This window comes from Ciconia boyciana, chromosome 3, assembly GCF_034638445.1.
Source record: "Ciconia boyciana chromosome 3, ASM3463844v1, whole genome shotgun sequence".
Classification (NCBI taxonomy): domain Eukaryota; kingdom Metazoa; phylum Chordata; class Aves; order Ciconiiformes; family Ciconiidae; genus Ciconia; species Ciconia boyciana.
The window spans coordinates 90,088,888-90,114,268 of NC_132936.1; the positions used below are offsets into that span (position 1 = coordinate 90,088,888).

A 25,381-nucleotide genomic window follows, 5' to 3' on the forward strand; every position below is an offset into this window, starting at 1 on the left:
TCTGGGAGCCAAATGTCTTATAGGTAGTGCCTCCAGCTGACTTAGTGCAGGAAAGACAAGACAGTGTTAGTGATAATGAATGTATCTCTAACATAGCGTTTTAGCACTTTAAACCATTCTCTGTTTTAAATTTATCTACAACAGCCTAGAGTTTCTATCCCTAAACTGTCTGTAGAGATACTGAAGCTGGATTTTCCACATATTGATTTTGGTCAAGTTGCAAATAATAATTTCTGATCAATTATTACATGAATGTTTTCTATTTCTAGGAAGCAAAATAAAAAATTGAAATAGGAACTGGGGTAAAAAATGGCAAAAAATAGAAGAAGTTTTGCCTCCAAAGCTACATAGCTCTTTACTACGTGATGGCATAACGTTGTCACATGCACTTGCCATTTGTGAAAAGCCTGTTTTTTCCATGAACAGAGAACCAAAAGTCAAATGCCTCATGAAAGAACTCCATAGAAAATGGAAGTGGAGCAGAAGATAAAACACACTCAGCTCAGTATGTCAGAAGATATATTCTGGAGATATACTCCAGAACCAAGCCCCACTGACTGCAGAACCAGGTGACAATTGCAGAGCTATGTCACTTCAAAGTTGTCACCAACAGTCTGTCAAAACTCTACTTTTTCTTTGAGCTCCTGAATAGTAAATACAGAATTAATTAGAGTTACAGCATCCATTGACATCTGATATGACAAAGTTTCTAAAAAGAAAAAAAAAGAAAAGAAAAAAGATAAATTGGTACTTTGGTAGTGAAGTGGGAATGACGAATTCAGCATAAAGAACCAATCTTTGTGTTGTGGTACAGAAAGCCTGCAGTGACTTTGTTTTTTCCTGTGCTAACTGCACAGCAATGCGGCTCATTCATTCATTCCTTGCTCTCTCGCTGCCGTAGCGGTTTTGCATTCGGGCCATCCTCACGCGTGTTCCCACGGCTTGCTTTGGCGGCCAGCGCTGCTCCCGGCGCTGCTTGTTCTGCGCTTCTCCTGCCCGCAATAAGCACTTTGCATGTTCCTTTACATAATGTTTGGACTGGTTTCATCCACAACTTTGCTCCAGCTTAGCGAAACCTCGTTCTGTTTTGTTTTTTTTTTAAAGCTCAATTTAAAGTTTAAAATACATCCTCTCCCCTGCTTCAAGCACCCGAGTACCACCTGCTTCTTCCCCCGGTGGCCAGGACGGGGGAAGAGACGCCGACCCGACCGGCCCCTACGTTTCGAGCTGCTCCCGCGCCCTCCCGTTGGCGGTCGTTATAAGGACCGCGTCTCACACGGAAGGGAGCGGTGCTGCAACCAAGACCTGCCCCAGCCCTGCCGCCCACCCGGCCCCGGCTGCGCCCATTCTCGCAGCTTCCCTTGGTTTATTATTTCCCCCGTTCCCGAGGGGAGGCCGCAGCTCTTCGCAGCCGCCGCTCGCCCCCGGAGCGCCGCGGTCCGGTGGCGGGGCGGCTCCGGGCGGCGCCGCGGGCAGGCGGCGGGGGCGGGGGGAGCCGCGGGGCTGCGGGAGCCCTGCCCGGCGGCGGTACCTGTAGAAGTAGTGCCAGCAGAAGAGGCAGCAGAGGAGGCGGCAGCCGAGCGGCTCGAGGCGCGGCGGGCTGCGCAGCGCCAGCAGCAGCGCGGGCACCAGGAAGGAGGGCAGCTCCTGCAGGAACCAGGCGCAGCGCGCCGGCAGCCGGCCCCGCGGCCGGCACAGCCGCTCCTCGTGCTTCCCGTAGCGGGACGGCACCCGGAGGTACAGCGAGAGCTGCAGCAGCGCCAGGGCGCCCAGCAGCGAGCTGAGGGCCAGCACCAGGCTGGGGAAGCACTGCATGCTCGGGGGCGGGCGGGGGCGCCGGGCAGCGCGGGGCACCGAGGCAAACAGCCCTCGGCCAGCGCCAGCCCCGGCCTTATTAGAGCCGCGGCGGTCACCCCGCCCCGCCGCGCTGCCTCCCATCGCCCGGGCTCGTCAGAGGGCGCAGCCCCTCGTGCCGGCGCGGGCGAGGCGCCCCAGCCCGCCGCGAGGGGAGCTGCCCCCCGCGGGGCCCGCTCCGGCCCCTCCCTCAGCCGGCCCGGTTCGCCCCGCAGCCCGGTGGCGGCCCCTCCGGCGGGCGCGGCCCAGGGGTGGCGGCGGCGGTTGGCGGGCGGCGGTTGGCGGCCGTTGGCGGCCAGCGCGAGGGCGGTCGCTGAGGGTCGGGGGGCGCGCGGGGGCGGAGAGGCGGCACGGCAGGCAGCGGGCGGGCTGCCCGCGGCGAGGGGCGAGGCGACGGGCAGCGGGGCGGTGCAGGGGCGAAGGCGCAGCCCGGAGGTGTGGGTGTGTGATTCCCAGCAGGAGGCAGTTGCTCACGGTAGGATGGAAGCGGCGGCGTTCCCTTCCCTCTGCTCCGGAGAGGTGTTGCAAGGCTCGGCTCATCACCGCCTGGCAGTGCCACCCTAGGTCGCTGCGTGACTTCGGGGTCACCAGGCACGAGGCTGTTTGCAGGCTGTGAAACGATAACTCAGCCTGCAGTGCTTCTGTCACCGTAAATGCCACGCCGTGGCTCGCCTGGTGATCTGTGATGTACTGGCTGAGCAGCCTTCTGGTAGCTGGGAGTGCCGCTCCATTTGCCTGCAGGTGGAGAGTAAAGGCAGAGAGGTGCTGAAGGCCAGGTGAAAATTAACAAATGTAGGTGCCCGTGGTAGGACTAGGGAAACCCATTCCAAAACCTACGAGTCTGACAACTCCAGCTCATATTTGACATAACCAGACCAGGCTTAAACTTTTTAAGTGCCCCAAGTTTTAGTAAAGGTAGTCCTAATGTAAGTCCTAGCTTTGCGGTGTGCTCAGAAGCCCTTTGGTCTCAACCACGTGAAGCAGTTTTGACAACAGTTTGCCTAAAACTACAGTCCAGGAATTAGGCTTTTCTTTGCCTCTTTCCTCAGGGATCTTCATTTGGTAAGGATTGTCAGGGCGTTGAATTACTGCAGGAGGGCTAACAGAACATTAAACTGTATATTGTTACTGGCCATTACAGCATATCACCTCAAAGCCATGAATTACGGTTGCATCCGTGTCATTTTGCAGCTTCACTGAGAAAGCAGTTGGATCCAGCTCTGCAAAGGATTGGACGCCACACAGAATGCTCTTGTGGAGCAGAGGTGGTAACTGCTTTTTATTCAAGGTCTGAGTGGTGAACATGCTAATCTAGGATGTGGGAGACTTGGGTTCAATTGCCTCCTCTGTTTAAGGGGATTCTCTTTCTGCAGCGGCTGACCAAACCACCAGGCTACAGACTATCCTGTAGTCCAGGAGGCACTTGTTCTGTTATGTTGGCTACTCTGTGGGGCAGTTACTTAAAACAGAGGAGCAAAGCTCTTTCGGCCATGGACAATTTCTCCCTTATCCTTGTAGAGTGTTGTAGTTGCTAAGGTCATGTTCGTTGCAGTAAGTAAAACAGGTCAAGGCTTTTCTGGCCTCTGAGATGAGTGGCATATTATGGCTGTCAGCCACATGCCAGAGCACTCTTCCCCCACAGAAGATGCCCGCCTGCCTCCAAGCTGCCTACTGGAGACAGACTCTGGCACATGCTGTCTCCCAGCTGTGTATAAAAGAAGGCTAGCTGGTCTGGACCAGAACTGTGCCAGGTATGCTAACTATAAAACAGTATAGGTGATGGGAGGCTAGTGGCATAGGCATCTGTGTTTGAGAGGCAGTTCCTGGCTGTGAACCATCAGTGGAGGAAGGTACCTGTTTCATGAAGCAAATCAAAGCTCAGTAGTTAGTTGGGGATGATTGTGGGAATCACTTCAAAAGTATACTTTGGATTCAAACTAAAACTTTAAAGGAGGCACAGCATAAGAACTAGAGGGGGCTGTTATCTCAAACACAGCACTGGTAGCTTCAGGTCGTGCCTTGCTCATCATGCTGGTTGGTTGGATTTAAGCTGAAGGGGCTTAGTTCTACTCGTTTACAGGGGAAGACAAATGGGGTCGGAATTCTTCTAATGTTTAAAAAGTGAGCTAGTCACATAGAAACCATTTCCAGTCCATGGAGAGAAGGAGGCACTTTTAAGGTGAGATTCATCTCATCCAAAGAGCTAATAAAACAGATAAATGAAGCATAACGTAGAAAAGCCTGTTTCTCTGTGTTGGCTCTGAAAGATGTCTAGACCAATGTGTCAGGAGAACTAGACCCCACTCTTGCTCTCTAAGTTAGAGCTCTGAAGTAATTTCTGTAGACAGACACTCCTCTAAGTTAAGTACCACGGCATTTATGTTCGTTGTTGGAAACAAAGACTGCATGATTATTCATCACATTCAACCGCTGGACAAGTCTTCCCCCCCCCCCCCCCCCCCGAGAATTCCTTCTTCTTGCCTAAGTACCACATCAGGGATTGCGATGAGAAAGGTGAAAGTGGTATTGCGGAAGCATTCTTTGTATACATTAGTGGGTTTTGAGAAGGTGGCAAGGTGCAGTGCTGAAAGAATGTGGTGTGCATAGGATCACCAAAACTTTATTTTAAACCAAACTTTATTTTTCCCATGGGTGCATATGTGGATGTTAATTTCACCAGCCCAAAGGAGCACCAGCCAGTAATGAATCTTGCCCTAAAATTACCTCGAGCCAGCACGATCAAGCTACAAAACACAGACCATTTAATTCAGACTTTTTCTCCTCCAGTAAATTACAGATATTCTGAATGCTTTTTTATGTCTCAACAGTAAATAATTCAGTGGGAGTATTTGTTGGAAAAAAATACTTCAATAGTAAAGTGTTTGCAGTCCTGCTGAATTTGAAGGGAGAGGGGAAAAACCTACAGTCTAAGCCCTGTTTGCATATCTGATAAAACTTCAGAACTCTTGGCTTATTCTACCTTTGAAGAGAAAAATCCAACTCTGCTGAAGAATTGAACTGTACAAAATGTACAGGAGGTACAAAATGAGGTATGTCAGAAGTATAAATTTATAAATAGGAATAATCTGGAGAAAAACTGTGGGTCATTTTTAAATCTAGAGGTCTGTGGCTTTAAGAGGCTTTTCAGAAGAAAATTATAGGTGGAAATCAAGGTGGTTTTGTACTACTGCAGGTCTCTTTGCTGAGTTCAGGAGGTAGCCAAGAACTGGTATGGCCCACTGTAGAATCCCAGAATGGCTGGAGTGTCGCATTCCCAAAGCACAGCCTGCCGCCTTCTGACACGCCTGTACCTCCTCTGATCCCATGGTGTATGTCCCTGCTCTGGTAGCTCTGGGTGAGAACAGAATGGTTCTGTTTGATTGCCTTTCTGCAGTCCGGAGAAGTTTCTGGCCTGAGAGAGCTCCTGTGAATCAGAGCACAGTGGAAGTAAGAATTGGTCTGTCACTTTTACCAAAAGGACCCGGAACTTGGTTGTAGAGAGTACCATTAGGTGTGCAGTCCTTGCTGTTGCGCATATATAATCTTTCGGAAGGGCTGCAGGATTAAGTTCTGAATGAGAACACTCAATAAGATGAACAGTTGCGTAAGGTAGTTCCTTAGATCTCCCAGAAGTTATATGTGCGCTGGTGCAATTTTGAACAAATCTTTCCAGTGCTGACATGAATGTAGCTAGACTGAAGTTAAGAAACATTGGGAGCCATCAGTTGCTGTTGACACTTTGTTTTACATCATATGTATCCTGTGCTGAATAAGAAACTCTTCGTTTCGTCATGGTTCATTTCCTATTGTGCTATCCTCATATAATTTTTAATGTCGCAAGGGCACAGAGTTAATAATCCGATATAGTAATTTCCCTCTCAGTCACAAGTAGTCTTTTACTACTTAGCAGGAATTGTCATGTAGTGAGATAAGAAGCTGCATGACTGTCACTTTGCATCACATGTTAGATCCAGCAGATGAAATTTAAAACATTTTAAAAAAGAGAAAATTATTTTCATTTTCCTTCAGTCAGTGTTGGTGCATAGAAAGAGTAGGAACCAAACAACACGTGGTAAGTAAAACTACATTTCTAAAGGCCTGTTCTGCGACTTGTGCAAGGAACTGTAGAAAAGCAATTAGAACTGCATAAGTGTGCATTAACTTGGCTTGTGAAATTTAATAAATAAGCTGCTGCTGTTGTTTGTACTGCTAACAGTGATGGAAGTGTGAGAATAGGTTTTGAGGAAGACAGGGCAGATTACTCCACCATGTGTGAAGAAGGAGGAATAAATCTCCTGCAGGATTAACTTTAACCTAGTGCACACGGAGTTTTGCAGCAAGTTATTTTTAATAGTGTGTTCGCATCATTACTGGGATGAATATAAAAACTATGACAAACAAAAGCCCACAAACAAGAGAGAGAGACTTAATATTTTAAGCCTGGCTTTCCTTTTACTTCAGATTTTCTTGAACAGCATCTATATGTCAGCCACGAGATCAGAATCTGAACCCCAGTTCTTTAATTAATCTTATTTTATCTAGTGGCTTTTTTGCTGTGTTGTCTGGTTTTCATATTCTGATCCCTGAGAACACAGTTCTTTCAGCAGAGAAAGAAGATACCTTTACACCCACACTGCCCCACCTATTCCAGTTTGTTAGCACTAAAACATCCTAGCCACTGAATGTTACAAGAAGATGAGGAAACACATGCAAGTTAACTGCCTGGCTCATTGAAGCCGAGCCATTGAATCACAGAATGAAAAGCAGGGGGAGCTTGAGGAGCACAAGAGAATCTTCCTCATCTGGTGTCTGGTGCAAAGCACTGAGTCCACACAGCACAGAACTGCAGTTTCTGTGCTCACCAGAAGCTGGGACATTGTCGTTGCAGACAGTCTCTCCTGGGAAATTAGCTATAAACTCTAACATGTTTCTCCTGATCATTGTAAACCACATATTTTCAAAGACTTCTTGCTTGCCATGTCCCAGACGGGAAGGCCACCTCCTGACAAATTTTATGTGAATGCTCCAAAGCTTGGGGGTGCTAGAGCAGCTCAAAGAAAATGTCACTATTTTTTTAACGTGGTTAGTTACTTTCTTTACAGAAACAGTTGAATTGTTGAATTGTGGCTGAACTTTTCCAAAAACTTTGAGCAGGCACCAAACTTGGGAAACTGCAGACTATATGGTTAGAGCTGGCAAAGTTATAAACAACATGAGATGGGGCCTAACAATGGGAAATGCCAGGCATCATTAATGATTTTTGGTACTTTTTCCCCCCACCTGGCATGTATGGAAGTAACAAATGAGGTAGAGCAGCCCCTATGCTGCTGTGTTTCCCTGCCTGAATCCCAGCAGCAGGGGTTGCCACTGTGCCACTGTTGTTGCCTCCCCAGCCTATGACTCAGTGGTGTGTGTTGCCTGAGCCAGCAGTGCATGCACCCTGTGGAAACTCCGGCTATGCTGGATTGCAGGGCAGAATTCTTCACTGGAGGTCCTAGGCCCTTTCCTGTTAAAATCAGGGACCTGCCTGGAGTGTGCCACAGCTTCCAGCTGATGCAACTGGGTTTCTCCTCCATGGAAATGGAGAGTCCAGGAAGGGGACAGGACCTGGACAGAATAGGGCTGGCATCCTTATATAAAGTTGGCTGGGTAGTAAATTCTGAGTACCCAGATCCTGCAGATACACATTTATGCCTCAGTTGCCTGTGTAGGGTCTGTTTCCAACCATGTAAATTAGAGAGGTTTTAGGTTCTGAGCTCTTATGATGGTTAGCAAGTTCAGAAACAGGAAATTTGATGAATATTTTAGGTCTGTGGCTTGCTAAGCATCTAGCAATTGTTTTGTGTAACTGGGCGGCATGGAAAGTTTTCTTTTCTCACCAGCAAGCACCGACCTTCCTAGCTGGCTGTGCTGTTTCATTCTGCCTGTTTGCTCTGCACTGAGGCAGCAGTCCCAGTTTGGCTTCTCCGAGCCACTCCAGTATCCAAATTACCTCCTGAAGGCTCTCCCCATCTAAGGGGACTCCACAGGTGGAGTCTGAACTGCAGCAATCCTCAGATGCTGGAAAACTGTAGGTAGCCTGCAACAAACCAGGGTAGCCCAAGCCCTTACTCACAGAAAGACAGAATGGGCTGCTTGGGGTAATTCAGTATGATGTACAAGACCATTGTCATGAATATCTCTATATAATCGTCTGTTGGTATTATATAGTGTCTTGAACTCTCAGAACTGTGATAGCAGAGCAGTATTAGTGTTCTGCCTGTCAGTACTTTATGGCAAGTCAGCTCTAAACTGAGCCCTTGTGACAAAGAAGGCTGACGGTATCCTGGACTGCATTAGGGGGAGTGTTGCTAGCAGGTGGAGGTAGGTGGTCCTTTCCCTCTGCTCACTGCTGGTGAGGCTACATCTGGAGTGCTGGGTCCAGATCTGGGCTCCCCAGTGTCACAGAGAGATGGAGTTACTGGAGAGAGTCCAGCAAAGGGCCACTAAGATGATGAAGGGACTGGAGTACCTGTTCTGTGAGGAAAGGCCAAGAGAGCTGGGACTGTTCAGCCTGGAGAAGAGAAGGCTCAGGGTGGATCTCATCAATGGATATAATATCTGAAGGGAGGATGTAAAGAAGATGGAGCCAGGTGCTTTCCAGTGGTGCCCAGGGACAGGACCAGAGGCAATGGGTACAGACTGAAACACGGGAGGCTCCATCTGAACATGAAAAAACACTTTTTCACTGTGAGGGTGACTGAGCACTGGCACAGATTGCCCAGAAAGGTTATGGAGATATCTGTCCTTGGAGATAGATATTCAAAAGCCGCCTGGACATGGTCCTGGGCAGCCTGCTCTAGGTGGCCCTGCTTGAGCAAGGGGGTTGGACCAGATGACCTCCAGAGGTTCCTTCCAACCTCAGCTGTTCTGTGATTCTATTAAATTCTGTGGCAATTTATTTAAACTGAGGTAGGGAAGTTACCAAGTGAACCGTTCACTATTTGAATATTGCTAACAAACACATTTATTTCAGTAACTGGATGGATTCTCTGCCAGAATTACAAGACTTGAATGAAGCTAATGTCTTCATGTAGTCTCTTGATCCTAATATTTAGGGCATTATGACAAACCTCAATTAAAGTAAAAGTTGCAATAAAATTAAGATGATAATGCTGTATCACTGATACAAGTTGTTTAGTTTGGGTGACTGCGTAAGCCTCATCTAAATCAGGACTGAAACAACCATTAGTGAAGCAGCTGAGAATACTGGCATGTGATTTGCAATCTCAAAGTATAGCTTGGAGTATGACCTGTCCCACTGAGAGGAGTGGAACAGGTCATATCTTTCAGTCATAATACTCCAGGCAGTCTGCAGACTCCTGGGCCTATTTTGTATGCAAGCTGTCTATAGGGAACAGACTCTTGCCAACACTAACTGCCAAAGCATGCATTATAATCCCAGCTGAGAGTTGTTTGGTTTAGGCCAAAACTGTGCCAAGGATCATTCTAGCAATTTAACAGTTGCCTTCTGGTGTCATTCATGGCATCGTCCAATTCAACAGAGTAGATGCAGCCAAAGGTTGCCATAATGTATTTATTTTTAATGAAAGACTATATTCCTCTACACCAGTCTGAAGCCATTAACAGTTTCTAAAACAAATTTGATAGTCACAAAATCACCATGTTATTGTTTGTTATGTTTTTAAAGAGGTGGGACAATTGACAATTTAGTAAGTCAAGTCAGCAGAGTGAAAAGAGTGAAAGAGAAACGTCTCCTTGAACCATATATCTGAGCAAGAAGAGTAGTTGTGGGTGTCTGTCATTCCAGCCTTAACCTCTGCAGAGCCGCTGAGGCCCCATCTGTTGACTCTTGGAACCTGGATATCCTCCCTCCTATCTGCCAGTATAGCTCCTTGCTGATTTTTGGCTTATCGTCTTTTGCAAGTTTGTTCTTCACAAACTATGTAAGATCAGCACGTCGCTTATTTCTCTAAAGCAAATGTAAACAACTGTTTCAAATAGACTTGCTTTCTCTTGGTGAGACCTAATGGGATGCCTTGTAAGATGAGGACCTTCATTTCCTGACCTCATGTGAAACAGAGCACAGTTCTGTTTTCACCTTCTCAACTCTTTCCACCCTCTTCTGAGTTACTTTGGGTACTTTTAAATCCATGTGGTATTTACAAAGTGATGGTTCCAGTTACAAGGAGAATTCTGTTTCCAAATCTGCCATTGATGTTATTATAAAGAATGTTTCCAAAAGTGCTGAAATGAGCTATAAAATGACTCTAGGACTGAAAAAAATCATACAGCAATATTTTAAGATTACTTGTTTTTTAAGATTGAGAGGTGACTTTACACACGTGAAAATACCTTCATAGAGGTAAAATACTTGGTGCTAAATGACTCTTTAGCTTATCAGAAAAATGTGTAACAAAAACCAGTATCTGGAATTAAAAACAGCCAACTTCAATAAAAAAGTCATATATTTTTAAAGCTGGAGGTGACTATCATAGAATAAACTTTCAAAGAGAAGCAGCCGATTCTCCATTGCTTAATGCTTTCCAAGTAAGACTGGCTGCATTTCCAGAAGGTATACTGCCAGTGGGTATAATTACTGAGTTCAATACATGAGTAGCTGGATAAAATAAAGTGGCCTCTGTTAGGTAGTCAGATAAAGTGATTTAGATTCTTTCTGGCCCTGAAATGAGTGAGTCTATGAGAAGCAAGAAGAAGCCATTGCTGGATCTATTAAATCCACTTCTATTATGTTTGTAAGCATGAGCATATGAAGCTATACTGCTCATACCAGAAACATTGTCCACTTCTTTGGCCATTCAAGAAGTCAGGATACAACCTAGAAATAAAGTGCTCTCCAGAACAGTGTGACATGCTAACGATACTCAGCCATCTCCACCTGTCATATGGAGCATGGATGAGTTTCTCCAGCAGAAGCCAGAGAAAGTAAATAGAGTCACAAAGCCAGCAATGCAACTACCAACACATACACTTACCAGCCCAGCCTCTAGAGTTCAGCTTTCACACGCTGCATTGAATGGTTCAATTAGATTTGCAGCAACAGTAAAGATAATATGATATTAGATTATTTAAGAAAGGTTATGTGATCAAGTAATCAGGTGGATTGTTGCATGCTTATGGTTATATACCTACTTGTAAGTAATTGAATGTGTTTAATTTAAATAGGGCAGTAGTGACAGTAAAAAGATTGTGCCATGTAGAAGCTGGAAAAACAGTCTCGTTTGACTTGGTCTGCTAGAAGCTGATATTCTTGATTATACCTCTAATTGTTTCTTGGTGTATTTTGTTATCCTCGCAGTTTGTTTTAATTTTGGCTCATTTACTATTTGGCACTGATCTAGTAGCAGGACACCACATGTTGCTGTGCTGTGACTTCTAAAAGCCTGGCTGGAGAATCACTGTTCGCCTGTTTCTACTAACTTTCACTTCTGTCAATATGATAAGCAGTGGATAGACCATTATGAAAGTATCATGCAGAAGGAGAATCAGTTGTGTCTGGCAGTTACAGTAAGAATCTGGGTAACACGCCATCTGGATAATAAAAGGCACCCAGATCCTTGTGTTACCTTTCTATAAAAATCTGGAAAAAGCAATTAGATTTCTGTCATTACAGTTAAAGATCTACAGTCCAGCATCTGAAGCACCAGCAGGAACTGGAGGGGAAACACAAGGAGGGTTGGTCATGGATTGAGCGGAGAGCAGTGGCTGCTAGATCTGCAAGGGGTAAATGTGAGGAAAGAAAGGTGTGTGACATGGGGGCAGAGCATCTGTGTACTGAACATATGATTAGACATGTCTGTGGATTCAAGCAGAAAGTTTGAAGGGATGAAGTGCTCATTACAGTTGACATGATGTAGCCGAAAGGACTGTTTTCTGAATTGTAAGCTAACACCAAGCACTATGGCTTTTTTTTATGTACATGTCTGTGGTTTTCCTATTTTAATCAGCATAACATCTTTTTAACATGCGCTTGATCTCTGTTTGTACATGCCTCCTCCCTGCCTCTGTAAATTCATCGTAAATTCATTGAGATTACTTGGAAAGACTCCTATGACTTCAGAAAGGTTGGATATGGCCTTTTCTTAGATTTCAAGGGAATATTATACTAGTCATTCGCTACCATTTTGTGTTAGATTTAATCAGCACCATTTGAGAGGAGACTCTGGGGACATGTATTTTCTTATGTTGTTTCTTCAGACTTTGCTGTTGTCCTAAGTACATGCTTGAGCAGACAATAGAAGTTTAGCAAGAGAAAGAATGGTTCAATATTTTTCCCAGCACTTGGGAGATCCACATTCACTTCTCAGATCTGCCAGAAACTCCCCAGGTAGTTTTGAGCAAGTTATTCAATCACTTTTTTTCCCTCAGTCCCTGGTTTGTGAAATGGCAATTATAGCACTCTGTTAAGTCACAATTCCCTGGTTTGTAAGAGGGCTAGTGTGTTCAGGACTATTAATTTCTTGAACACTAGAATACTATGAGCTACTTGCTGAAAATAGACCACAAGGAACTAAAACGAAGGAAGTGTGGATCACCAACCCTGCAAGACCTTGTAATTAGCAGCAGTGCTTCATGGCACAGCCTGTACGTGTGCCTTGGTGCACAAAGCAAGCTGTACCTGTGATGAAGCATTTCTGATTTCACAGTCTGTGGGGGTGAAACATGCCTGGCACGACCTTAAACAACATGGGCCACACTGATTTTATGACTCTGCTATTGAAATGTAATTCTTTTATTTCACCCCTGGCAGTATTCTTTTAGAAATAGTTTGTCATTGTTCTTACTTACTTTATAAGCAGCTTTAGTTGTTCTTCTATTTCAGCATTTGCCTTTTGTGTGCTTGCAAGCCTGGTATACATAGTGGTAATGGAGGGGCCATAATACTATTTACCTCTGTTTTGCTAGGCTGCTCTGACTGTCATACAGGAAGTAGAAATCTCTATGTTCAGTACTTCAAGCATTTGATTGCTTTCTGGTTGCTCCCTTTCTGGAGCTGCTGAGCATGCCTACCTAAAGGATTGGCTGTAGCTAAGGGATGTGTTAAGCTTACACTCACTGTTTAGATTGCTATTTTGTTTAACGTGTTGCTGGTGTGTCTCATGAGAGTGTCCAGAGACATCATCCACCCTGCTGTCCATTTGGGAACCACAAACTGCCCCAACTCTTGCAGGAGCCCTTTCACCCCACGCTGATATCCTATATTCCCTGCAACCATGCTGCAGAGCCCTGGGTAAGGTTCACTGCCCGATTCCTTTCACTAACTCCCAAGGACTTGTAGCAAAGGTGGGGTGAGTGGAAAGGAACAGGAGGGAGGAAGCATGTGAACCAAAAATTGCATCTCTGGAGTAGTAGCTTTAAAGTCGCATTGCCCCTGTAACCAGATTTCCTCCTGTGTAAAATAGGGTTGCCAACAGCCATCCCCAGAGGCTTGGCTTAGCTTGAATGCCTGAACAGAGCAGGGAGGCCCTTCCTCCCAAGCCTCCTCTTGGGTCACAGTGGTGGGATCTGTGGCTTTCCTGCATCATCTCCCTATCAGCTGCACTCTCCCTCACAGTGAGCTTACAAGCCTGGTCCAAAACCAACACAGCTCAACAGCACACTGAGACTTGGCATGGGCTGGGGGAAGAGAAGGGGACATGACCTCTTCTTGGGGGTATTCTGGCAACATTTTCTTTAAGCTGTATCTCCTCCATGGTTGGAGACAGGGACTTGCTATTTGGGAGTACTTGAATCTAGGCTCTGTTTCAGAAATGTGGCATTTGCCATTCTCTTGAAGATCCACTTACATTTGTTCAAATTAGAAGTATTGTTATCATTAACTAGAGCTAAAATCAAAATTTATGGCTTTTATTAAGACAATTAGAATCAGATCAACATGATTCTGGCAGAATTAGAGGACAACTATAGCTGAAGTGCTGACCTACATAAAGAAAAAGAATAAACTGGTAACATTTTCACTTGGTGTCAGTGACAGGAGAGAAGCAACCTTGTCTGCGCTAAGCCATATGCCAAGTCCTGCAACTTAGAAGTTTTACATATTGGCAAGCATACAGAACTCATACACTTTTAAAACTTAGCAAATGTCTTCTTCCAGCTTTATAAAAAATCTAAAAATGTCTAATTGTAATAACAAGTGGAATATGAATTCATATGGACTAAAATTAAATTTCTAAAACTAGAATGAGTACTTAAACTAGTGCATACCCAGGAACAATTCAGGACAAATTTTAGTTTCTCTTAAGAAAATATTCTGAATTCCTGTATTATATATCAAATTAGCATGTATTTTAAAAAATACGCAGGCAATTCAACATATATGAAATTGTAAATATGTGTTTCTATGTGATGCTTTTAATATAAATCTCATCAGTCCCATTGACTTTATGTAACTGTTTACTGTTATCATGTGGGTGGCTGACTGACCTGCGGACTTGCTGTATTGCTATATTGTATATGAAACCACGCCTTTTCCTTGCTATAAGACAGAACTGGATACAGAAACGTCTACTTTTCTTGGGCAGGCACAGATTGGCTGTTCAGTCACCAGCCAACTGTCTGACTACATATGTCAGCTGTAGTTTAGTTAATGCACATAGCTAATAGCCTCTGGTTGCATTAAGAACTGAATGAGAACTGATCTGCACACAGGATAGAATATGAACAGGAACCAGTTTATTACTCTGGAATTAAAAGACTATGATTGGAAGCCTTTGGGAAAAAAGTCTGATTTAAACATCACATTCTAACCTGAACACTGAAAAAGACAAATGTTTTCATATGGAACTAACTGAGCTGCCACAAAGGCGATCAGCACAATTAGGATCTACAGAGCCACAGTAACTGAAGGTGCCATTGTCGCTTGAGTCGATGGAACTAGTGTTACAAGTAGCAGGTTGCTTTTGGTGTTGACCTGCTGCCTGCTGAAGAGGGATGGAGGCACCCACACTGCTGTCACATGCCATAGGTGTTTGGGAAACTCCGTGAGAAGGGTGAGAAAGATCCTGCTGAATGTTCAGGCACGGGATGGAGACTGTTCAGCCATTTAGTGGAGATCAAGTATATTCAGCCTGCTGGGAGGGACTAAGCCACACTCATTACAGACAGGTGTTTGGAGAATTAGCTGGCAAATTTAAAAAAGTCTCTAAAGAGCATACAAGTCATCTAAAGTGTGAAACTGGGACACTTTTCACTATATTTCAGTGAGGATTGGCACCAGGATAAATCACTGCCAAGTGAAAACTGCCAGCTCTAAAACATGGAGGTTTTTTCTCTATTTAACAAACTGGTTTTAAGAACTCCCTTCTGGGGAAGGGAAAACACATTCATTTTCCCTTCACCTCATCCTCAAAAAGGCTGGTATCTTTCTCAGAATGAATTTTTGAATTATTTTACTTTAAATTACCATATTTTAACTAAAATATTTTGGTTTTCCTAAAACTGGTGGGAATGTATTGGTTTTGCCATATGAGTGATATCCCCAAAAATGCTGAACATTTCACCTAGTCTTTTAATCAGTCTTAGGCAGATACCAAGCAGCGAAAATATAGAAAGGAAGAAAATAGGGAAATGTCAGCAACATTAAGCAGAGGCATTAATGTTGGCAATGCTTATAATGGCTTCTGGAATAGTGGAAATAAGCTGGGTCTATTTATCCCCTTTTCCACTATGCTTATTTTATTTTATTTAGCCAAATTAGTTTTCTTCATCTATGTTATAATATGAACATTTGAACAGAGAAGAGATACTGCTGAAACATTATAGGCAACTAAAAAGGAACACAGTAGTAACTGTGAATTGTTTTTTGCTGTAAGGGGAAAAAAAAAGACTTTTACTGATATTATCCCTTTTTCTCCAATTTAACCCATATTTTTTCTCAAAATAATTGGAAAGAACTTTGCTGCTTTGTTAGGAGTTGAAAGCAAAATATGTAAAAATGTCATGCTGATGTATATCCAAGCTTGAGCAACTGCTGCTGCAATTATTCCTGCCTCTGCCATCCCACAAGGCCTTACCTTGTACTAGGCTTGGCCTGCATAATCACATTGTTCTGGCACAGCCTGGGCTGAATGTCTCACTTTTCTCTGAGCGTTGTTGGCATATGCCAAAGAGCTCATGGAGGAACTTATGGAGGATGAGACTCTATCATAACAACTTGTTGAGGGGTCTTTCCATGGAGGCGTGCCTCCCCATTGGCTTCTTCCCAGCAATCACAGAATGCTAAAATATATCAAAAGCGGCAAACCATATGTGGGAAAAAACCCACTCCTGAAATGCATCAGGTGTTGTGACAGAAACAGTGAATTGCATTAGATCTGTACAAAAAAATAAGGATAATGTCATCTAAGCATCATCATCAGAACATCTCCAGTAGAACTCATCTGACAAAGGAGCATTAAATTAGGGCACATAACAATGGTACAAGAAGCTTGCCAGGAGATTTAACTGGAAAAATGCCTTTCCATTTTCAGGCACTCCCCACAATGGCAAGAGCAAAAAGAAATTAAATTCCAAACCTGAAAAAAATTAAGGGAAAATAACATTTTATCTATGCTGGCAGTTGGCTAACATTGTTATGCCTTGTAACTATGTGGTTTCTCTGTTCTGGTAACCCCTGCCTGGGCATGGCCTATATAGAAATGCTTGTTGATCTCATGAGTCATTCCCAGGAGATGGCAAACATGACTAAAAGGCTGGAAGACAAGTCACACGCTACAGGATGAAAACCAAGAGAACTGGAGGATGACTGAAAAGCTGTCAAGAGAATATCTATGGAGTGACTATTCAAGGAAAAGGACATGAAGGAAAGATGCAGAACATGATCACAGCACCCTTTTGCTCCCATTCCTCCACAGCTGCTGCTCCTGTGCAGGGAATCCCTTGCAATCCTGCGTAGAGCTGAGGCGGGAGACAGTTGACTCACTGGTCCCAGCCCCAAGACAGGGAGACCAGTAATGGTCCCCCTGGCATATACCAACCATTCTCCATTACACACGTACCATAGCACTTCATTAAGCTGTGCAATGGTTTGCCTGGCTCGGGGTTGACATTGTCTTGCTATTTACGAAATCAATAAAAGCTTTTTGTTTATTGAGCATATGTTCTTGGTTAAAAGGTTTAGTGAAGCACACTCGTCCTTCATAAAACATGTGGATGTCTTTTGGGATGGACAGTCAAATTTTTAATGTCACAGGAGGTCATATTCAATTACAAATACCATAGCATATTAACAACACATGTACAGCAGCTTCAGAATTGATAATGTGCCATAACAATCTATTAAAGTTCATAAAAAGGGTTGGAGGCTTTTTGTGAATCAATGCATGAAGAAGTACTGGAGCACATTTAATGCCCCTGCACCCTGCTTTTGAAGATAAAAGTCTCTCCACACACTTGCCCAACTGACGGAGGCACTGAGCAGTCACCTCTCCTTCTCTCCTTCTGTACTCTGCTAGGAAGAGCTTTCTGCTATTCTGCCACCCACTGAGTAGGCATTTGCCTTTAGAAACTTCTAAAACACAATATGCATTGGTAACACAAGGCAGAAATTTCTCAAATGCTTCAAGCCATGTCCTGACACGTTTCCATTTTTCTTTCCTTCTTGCAGAATTCATGGTCATTCTTCAGACATTGGCACTGTAGCTCAGAAGATATTTTTCTCAGATTTCCACTTACTGAAAAGCCTATCACCCTGAGTGCAGATAAAATCAGATTTCTCAAAATAACAGTACTACTAGCATCCATTTAATGTCTACAATATGAGGCTGTGGAAAGTGCGGGGATGCAATATTTATGCAACCAAACTAGAGTTTTGAAACATCTCGGCATCAGAGACTATTCCAGTAATTTGTAGACCATGTAGCTTAAAGCAATTCAGGGAGAGAAATATGGAAACATGTTTTCAGGTTCAGTTCTGCATTTCAACAAAAGAGAAGCAAATGAAGAGAAAAAATTAGTCAACATAAGTCAATTATGCATTTCAAAAGAATGTTTTCATTTAAAACATGAAAAAATAGTATTAATACTACAGCTGCTTAAATCTACAAAGCATAAGCTAATATATCATTCAAATTTAAAAAAAAAAAACATATTTTGCCTAGTTTTTGTTGAAAAAGAAAAACCATTAATCAATTATTGTATAGCTCTATCTGAGGCTGGCTGCTGTATGACATTTCCTGTTCCCTTTGTTTCAGTTTTAACACCTTTTTTGTACTCTTGTACACTCCATCTTATTATCTCCATCTTATTCTGCACCTTTCCTTTGGTGCAAAATTGAATTTTTTTACTTACTTTGAATCTAGCAGTGAAAGATGATAAGATATTTTATATAGAGGTGTTTGTTTGTTTGCTTGGACAGCAGAGATAACATTCTCAGCTATGTTCTTTAACAACAGTTCTTGACCCAGAATTCTGTGTAAAAAAGCAGCATAAAAATTGGCATTGGAACTTAATTCTACATTACCAAAACCAAGTTTTAAAAACAACAGCAGCCTATTTACAATATATTATTATATTGAATAACTTCAGCCAAAGTGGGTTGTTGATTTTCTGTTACAAGCTTTTGAGAGGTGAAAAAGTACACTAAGCATATTAGAGATAAACATATTACCATTGATTTATTAATGTAAAAATGTGGGTCAGCTGGCAAATGATCATTTTCTCTTTCTTGGTGCAAAACTTAATAAGAACAAATTGTAGTAGATCTGAACACCTGCTGTCTTTTGTTTGTTAGCGCAATTACGTTCAAAGCTTTGTCTTCATTTCCTAAAGACCAAGTTATATATACATTCAGCCATGGTATCATTGAATTTCCATTTCTGTCAAGTAGCACAATCAAGTGAAACACCACCACATTCTTGCATTTTTCTTTGTGGAAGAAAGAAAAGCAGGTTTAGCAGTAAAGGAATGTTGCAGCAGAAAGGTTCACAAGATAATAAGAGCTGGCTGAAAACCAGGACTGTCATTGTGCCAAAAAACTAATCTAAATTGTTTTTATTTCAAATTTCAAATGTGTTTTAAATTCAATTGCAATTTCAGGGCAGAATTTATTTTCTTTATGTAGCAGTGGCTAGTAATAGTGAGTTTTACTTCGGAAAAGTAAACTTGGGTTTACTTTGGGTTCGTGAAGACTCTTATTTTCCTTACCATAGCACTGTCAGTATGGACTGAATAGCGTTTCCTTTTGTATTTTTCCATGCTCTTCACTTGTTTGAAAAGCGTCAAAGAAATTGTCATTTCTTGAGAGACTGGCATCTAATGGTCACTATTACAAGCCAAATGTTAAAGAAACTCCTCCTCCACATAGAAGTTTAATTTTTCTAATTGCAGTAATTTCTGTGATGTGTACAGTAGGATGCCCAAGTAAGGTTTGGGAAGACTTCCTAGCTCTAGCAGATGTTAAACATAGGGTGGCTTTACATCTTTTGTTTGTTTCTGAAATTACAGTTCTTTTAAAAGTATTTTCTTTTGGATTCTTAGAAAAGTCTGAGAAAGTCTGACCTGAGTCCAGCAGGGATACCTGTGTGGGAGGAGGCATCGGTGTACTTCAGCTTTGTATTCCTGTTGCCTGGAGCAGTGACTCATGAAATACAGGTACAACATGCTGGCTCCTGTGGAAACCCTGCTGATGCCCTGCCTGAGAGCCCCTCCATGAGTGGCCTTGCCAGTAGGCTGTGGGGTCCCAGGGCTGCCCAGGCCTGAGGTGTGAGGAGAGATGTGGGATAATGCAGTGACCACAGCCCTCCATGCTGACCAATGGACACTGGAGGCCCTTGGATCTGGGGCACCCTGGCAGCCGAGCTGTCCTAGACCCATGTGGATTTACCTCCCTTTGACAAGAGTATTTTTAAGTCGATATTCCTTCCCATGTCAGAAGGAAACAGGTTTTCCCCCAAAAAAATGAACTGCTTCTTTCTGGTCATCACTATTACAGATGTTGAAAGGAGTGCAGGAAAGCAACATGCCATAGTCCTGCTGGATGCCAGTGAGAAGCGGGTACCTAACCACTTGAGGTGCCTTGGAAAATCACAGACAATTATGAAATCAAGCGACACTCAGCTGTCATCACACATTGCAGCAAAGGCTGTACGTCTTTCATTTGCAGGCTCCAGACTGTCTCTAACAATTTGTGTCTCTCTTTTTAGCATGGGAACAGTGCTGCTTCAAGGAATAACAGCACGTTCCTGGTGCATTACAAAGTAAACCCCTTGCTGCTCTCAAAGCGCCCGTGGCCTGCGATGTGGGGACAACAGATCCCACTGAAGATAGGTTCATACTCTCGGTGTCAAAATGTTTCTCAAGGACTGGGCTTCCTGTTCAAGCTTTTGCTATATTCCCTGGTTTGCATTTTGCCACTCATTTTTTCCATTCTTCTGCTGCTAGCTATTTTTCATGAATATCTAGTCAGCAGGAACCTACCCTGCTTCAACTTTACAAGAATTTTGACAATTGAAATTCACCCCATCATGTGTTTCAAAGCAAATCTCAACAATTCTTCATCTATTTCTAGCTGTGAATTGCCCAGACATCTGAACCAAATTAAGGCTTCAGCTGGCAAGAAGAGGAATTTGCTCAATGCAAATCAATTGCTTCCAAAGAGTTTGTTTCATCCATGCAATATTTTTAAATGCAAGTTTGAAGACCAGATTGGTAAGAACTCTTTGTTATCACTTATTACCAACTAAAGACTGTGATTTCCTCCACTATTTTCAAAACAGATGGAAAATTAATTTCCCTGAAATTTCAGTTTTTAATGGGAATGTATCAATTCTGATGCAAAATTTCAAAAGAATAATACTGGAATGACTTAAAATGAAAATGGGAGGTTGCAGCCCAACTCTTGCAATTTATTTTCAGCCTTCTCCTTTCCCTTTCATTGTTACATTGCAATTTTTTTTATGTCAGAAAGACTGTTATGAGGTGGTTTCTATGTCTTTGGATACATTTTTCTCTTTCTTTCGAAATTTTTATGCTAGATTTTGTTTATTCATTTAAATTTTGACTTTTCATCCTAAATTAGAATGAAAACAAGATTCAAAATGCAAGAATTTGTCTTGGGATTGAATTATTTTCTTTCACCAGCTCAGAATTTGATCACAGCTGAATCATCCCAGTAACAGGTCTTGTATCACACATCAGATTCCAAAGAACTGACTGCAGTTCATCTCAGTCTCCAGACAGATGCACTATCTTCATCTCAGGCTGTATGAACCTGGGTTAGTACCCATCTGCCATACTGAGGAACTTTTAGTGAGGGCTCATGTGCCTCTAGGCAGATGGAGTGCAGTTATAGCTCATCACCGATTTCGGCTCTAGAGCGCCTTCTGACAGCCTTTCCTTAGGATGTGAAACCCCATATTCACGCTCTCCCAGGTACTGAAACTAGTTGCACAAGTGCCCTTCTTGCCTAGTCTCATTTCTTGGAGAACCACCTATGCGTGGGAACTCACATCTCATCACTTATTTCCTCCAGGATAACAGAGTAAAAAAGGATGTAAGGCAGGTGCAACAAAGGATGCCTTAGCCACTTTAATATCCTAGGAGATTATACACAAAAGTATCCTGACCTGTGATGTCCTCACAGCAGGTCTCATCCCTGTCTGTGCATCTGAGAAAGGAGACACAGCAAGAGCTGTGATGGAGACCTTACTATACTGTAAAGCCCCACTTACTTACATGCCCTGTAGATACACACAAGCTCACTGAAAAGTAAACATAGTTCTGCAATGACTGTTCAGACCCTCAGGGTTTGACTGTGTCCTGCATCTCTTTTTTACTGGCATCTCAGTGTCTCGATAGTCTGTCCTGGGTTTCCACAGAAGAGTTCACGTCTTGCTGAAACACTGTGCTTTGTGACAGCAAACAACTCTTAACAACACCTTGTAAAGTCTTGTGAAAGCAATACTGCCAGATGCACCTCATTAGCTGTCCTGACAGCTGCAGCCTTGGGAAGAGACTTGATCCAGCTGCCATAAATACTAATGTAAACAGAGCAGGGGCTGCCACAGTGTGCAGCCAGAGTGAGACGGGATTGCTGGGAGGGCCACTCATGCCCAGAGGTGGAGTAACACGAGCATCAGCATTTCTTAGCTCTTTGCCCTCTCCAAGTCAGGATATCATTTGAGGTTAGAAGAGACCAGGAAGTACAGGAAGGTTGGGATGCAGGTCCCTAAACATAGGTGTCTACTGCTGATTTACACATAGGACCTACATGGGCTTGTGCATGGCAAAGAGACATAGGGTTTTATATGTCTCTCTCACTCTCTAGGATGCCTGTCAGTCCCATTTGGCTTTAATCCATCTGCACTGAACTCTAGCCACATGCCATCCCTCATGCTTTCACAGTATCAGTCCTCCGCTAGTGATTATGGCCTCCTGGTGCCAGATCAGGTGCTCATCAGTACTCTCCCTGCCTGTACGGGATCCAGCCTTTCCACATCATGGCTTATCTGCCAAGGATCATCATCCAAACAACAAACAGAGGTCGTGGCTGGCACAAGAAATGGTATTTGGTGACACCACTTGCATTTCTCTCTTTCCAACCCACCTCAGTGTTTCTGAGTGCCTACCTTGAAGCATGTGGTTATTCTCAAACCTATTTCAGAAAAACTGTTACACTAAGCATGGATTTAAGAGCTATTAATTTACTTGTTGCTGCAATGATGTTTAAAATTAATTTGCTCAAGCAAATCCTTGTACCAACACATCAGCATCATGTTTTAGCTAATAACAGGTGTCATGTCTTACCTAGATCTCCAAGGCACATTTCCAGCATGTTATTTAGGAGTGAAGGAATGGCCACATGGAAGAAGGTCCAGAGTCCCTTGGCCCCCAACAGCAACTGGTGCTGGATGAATCAGAGAAACCCCTCAACTGGCACTCCTCCCACCCACCCAGGGCTTGTCTTGAGATGCAAGAGGTCTGATTTTAATGGCAAGGCCCAAGGATGCTGCTTTAGAAACTTCTGTGATTAATGTTAATGAAAGTATTCTCCACATGTGTCCACTCAGTGTCTAATTTCTGTATGAGTTGTGAGTTGTTGGTCTGAGTGACAACTGTCTTGGCAGAGGGTTACAACTCTGAGCTTGGGAACACGGAATCAGGGATGCTTTTGGTCTCACCATGCCCTGAGAGGATATGCTCAGTTGTTTTTTTGGATGGATCTGAAGATGGGATAGGGGTGATATTTGTTTCTCGATTTTACCTTGTTTTACTTGTCCGATCAATGTATTGTAGGACATGTTTCTATACCTAAAGCCTGGCAACTGGAAATTATACAGGCTAAAGAGAATGATAGCTGCTGTGCGTGTTAGGCCAGTGATAATGCTGAGGATTAGTGACTATCAACCGTTTTAGTTTCAGTAGTTTGTCTGAGGCTTGGCAGTTGGCTCCTTTTTAGCCTCTGAAAAAAGTGTCTTGTGAACAATTCAAAGTGTGTTTCTCTGCAGAGAGACTCTTCTTTTCATAGTGCATGTTCCAAGAGCCAATAGATTTATGTTTTGTGCCAGAGGTGCACTTGGGTAAAGACAATTGAACTGACTGGTTTACTGAGTAGGGGAGGGAAGTTTTTCTTAGTTGTGGTGTAGAGCTTGCAGCTCTGGCTTGATTTGATTTCTGTTCAGGAAGTTATTCCAGGTTGTTTATTGCTGTTTTGAGTTCCTCTTTTGATCAACATAATCTTTTCTTTAATTAATGTTTATGTTTCTTCCATAGGGATAATTTGTTCTTTTGGCAAATTGTTTAATGACTGACCTTTTATTCTGGAGGAGTGATTTGAAACAGTCTTAACTAGACGTTACATGGAAGACATTTGGAACTGCCTCCTCCCTGCTCAGTGATTTAGTCTTGGCTGATGTTTGGTGACATTTCCACCCTGAGGAAAGACAGTATAACTCACAGCATTTCAGTGCTACTCTCTTTGTGGCTCATTGGACAGGTTTTAATGCGATGGTAGATAATTTATTTTCTATCTTTACTGTCTATAACAGAGCTGTAGATAAGAGTTTGAACTGGTACTTCATAGCCTACATTTTCTTTCAAACCTTTTCCTCCCGTGACTTTCTAAGACTCACCTTATATAAAACATGTAATTGTGGTACTGTTGGGATTTCTCCTAAAGACATGGGTTTGCTTTGAGGGATGGCTTTTCCTCCATTTAAGCAGTGCTGGGAAGTAGGAAAGTGAATATTAATTTTCTGTAAGAAACACATGAACTAGACAGCCCTGGGTCTTTACCACTGTGTGGAGAAGTTCTGGGATCCACAGGGCTAACAAAAACCCCTTTTGATGTAACCTTAGGCACTACCAAGAGTACAAAATAGCAAAGAACAATCTTATAGGAGGTGTGGGATGACAAAGTTTGGGGTCAGTGGTCTGGGCTTGGCTCCTGAGCCCCCCACATTTCTGCACCAACTCCCTTCTGCCTTGCTCTGGGCTAAAGTGTGGGACACAGAAGGCAAATGGCAGTGTCAGGGGCCTTAGGGGATCAGTTCTTCTTGGACCTACATATTGCAGAATGTGTGTCCACTGGTGACTCACCAGATCTCATCAAGATCCTCACAGTATCTCAGGTCTGGATCTGTAAGGATTGGACAAGAGTTGATTCTCTCCGCATTGACCCTTGACTCAAGCAGTTGTGTTCCTGGGATGGCACCCAGCACTAGTGGTTTGCCACTTGAGTTTCACAAGATCTATTACTGTCTTTTTTCAGGCCATATGAAAGAGACTTGGGGAAAAGTTTTGCCACTTCATTATCACCAGGCCTTTATCCTGAGGCTTAAGGAGAGATAGAGGAACCCCTGGGGGATGAAGCAGTGAAGGGTTTTGTCCCTTCTCTGGCTGTCATCCTTAGGTGAAGAATTTGGCAAATAGACTGCAAACTATGTGTGGTTTGGCTATGAACCCTCATCATTCCTCCTTTGTTCTCAGTTGGGTGTTCTCCCTGGAGCATGCAACTTTTGCCTAAAACACATGTGGTTCTTCCACCAGGTTGATTTCTGTTGATGGTGGATGTATTTTGATTATGGGGATTGAGGGTTCTTGGTCTGTATTTCAGGTGCTTTTGGAGTAAAGGCTGCATTTGTCTCCTGTGTTCGGTTGTTGTATAATGCCTAGGAAATTAAACAGGACTTGGCCCTCACTGAGTTATTACAGTCTCTTTTTAACTGATCTTAGTTAGGAATACTGTGAAATTGCCTTTCTGGCCTTTTCATTTTGCTCGTTTTAGGCTGCAGCTGAGTGAGCGAAAGTATCTGAAGCAGGTATCTGAAAAAATCAGTATCAGCTGCAAAGGAGAAAGTTTTCACTCTAAAATAGGCAAAGAATGAGTTAGAAATTATTCAGATAATTTAGAAGTTTTCAAGTGGACTAGGACTGATAAACTTCAGCCTGAGATCCTGAAGACCTGGTGGAAGTAACCTCAGAATGATGCAACCTCTGCAAACCCACAGAGGGCAAACAAGGTGGCCTGAAGATGAGAAAAATGGAAAACATAGTGGATAACTTTAAAAAG

General features: G+C 43.3%; 1 protein-coding gene across 1 annotated transcript in view; it reads right to left on the reverse strand.

Annotated features, from left to right (window-relative positions):
- SRD5A2 (steroid 5 alpha-reductase 2) overlaps window positions 1-1,815 on the reverse strand; it is a 28,519-nt gene extending 26,704 nt beyond the window's left edge. Inside the window, exon 1 of the mRNA XM_072858108.1 lies at window positions 1,532-1,815. Within this exon, the coding sequence (XP_072714209.1) occupies window positions 1,532-1,815 (284 nt within the window). The remainder of the gene's footprint in view (window positions 1-1,531) is intronic.
- Between the last annotated feature and the right edge of the window lie 23,566 nt (window positions 1,816-25,381).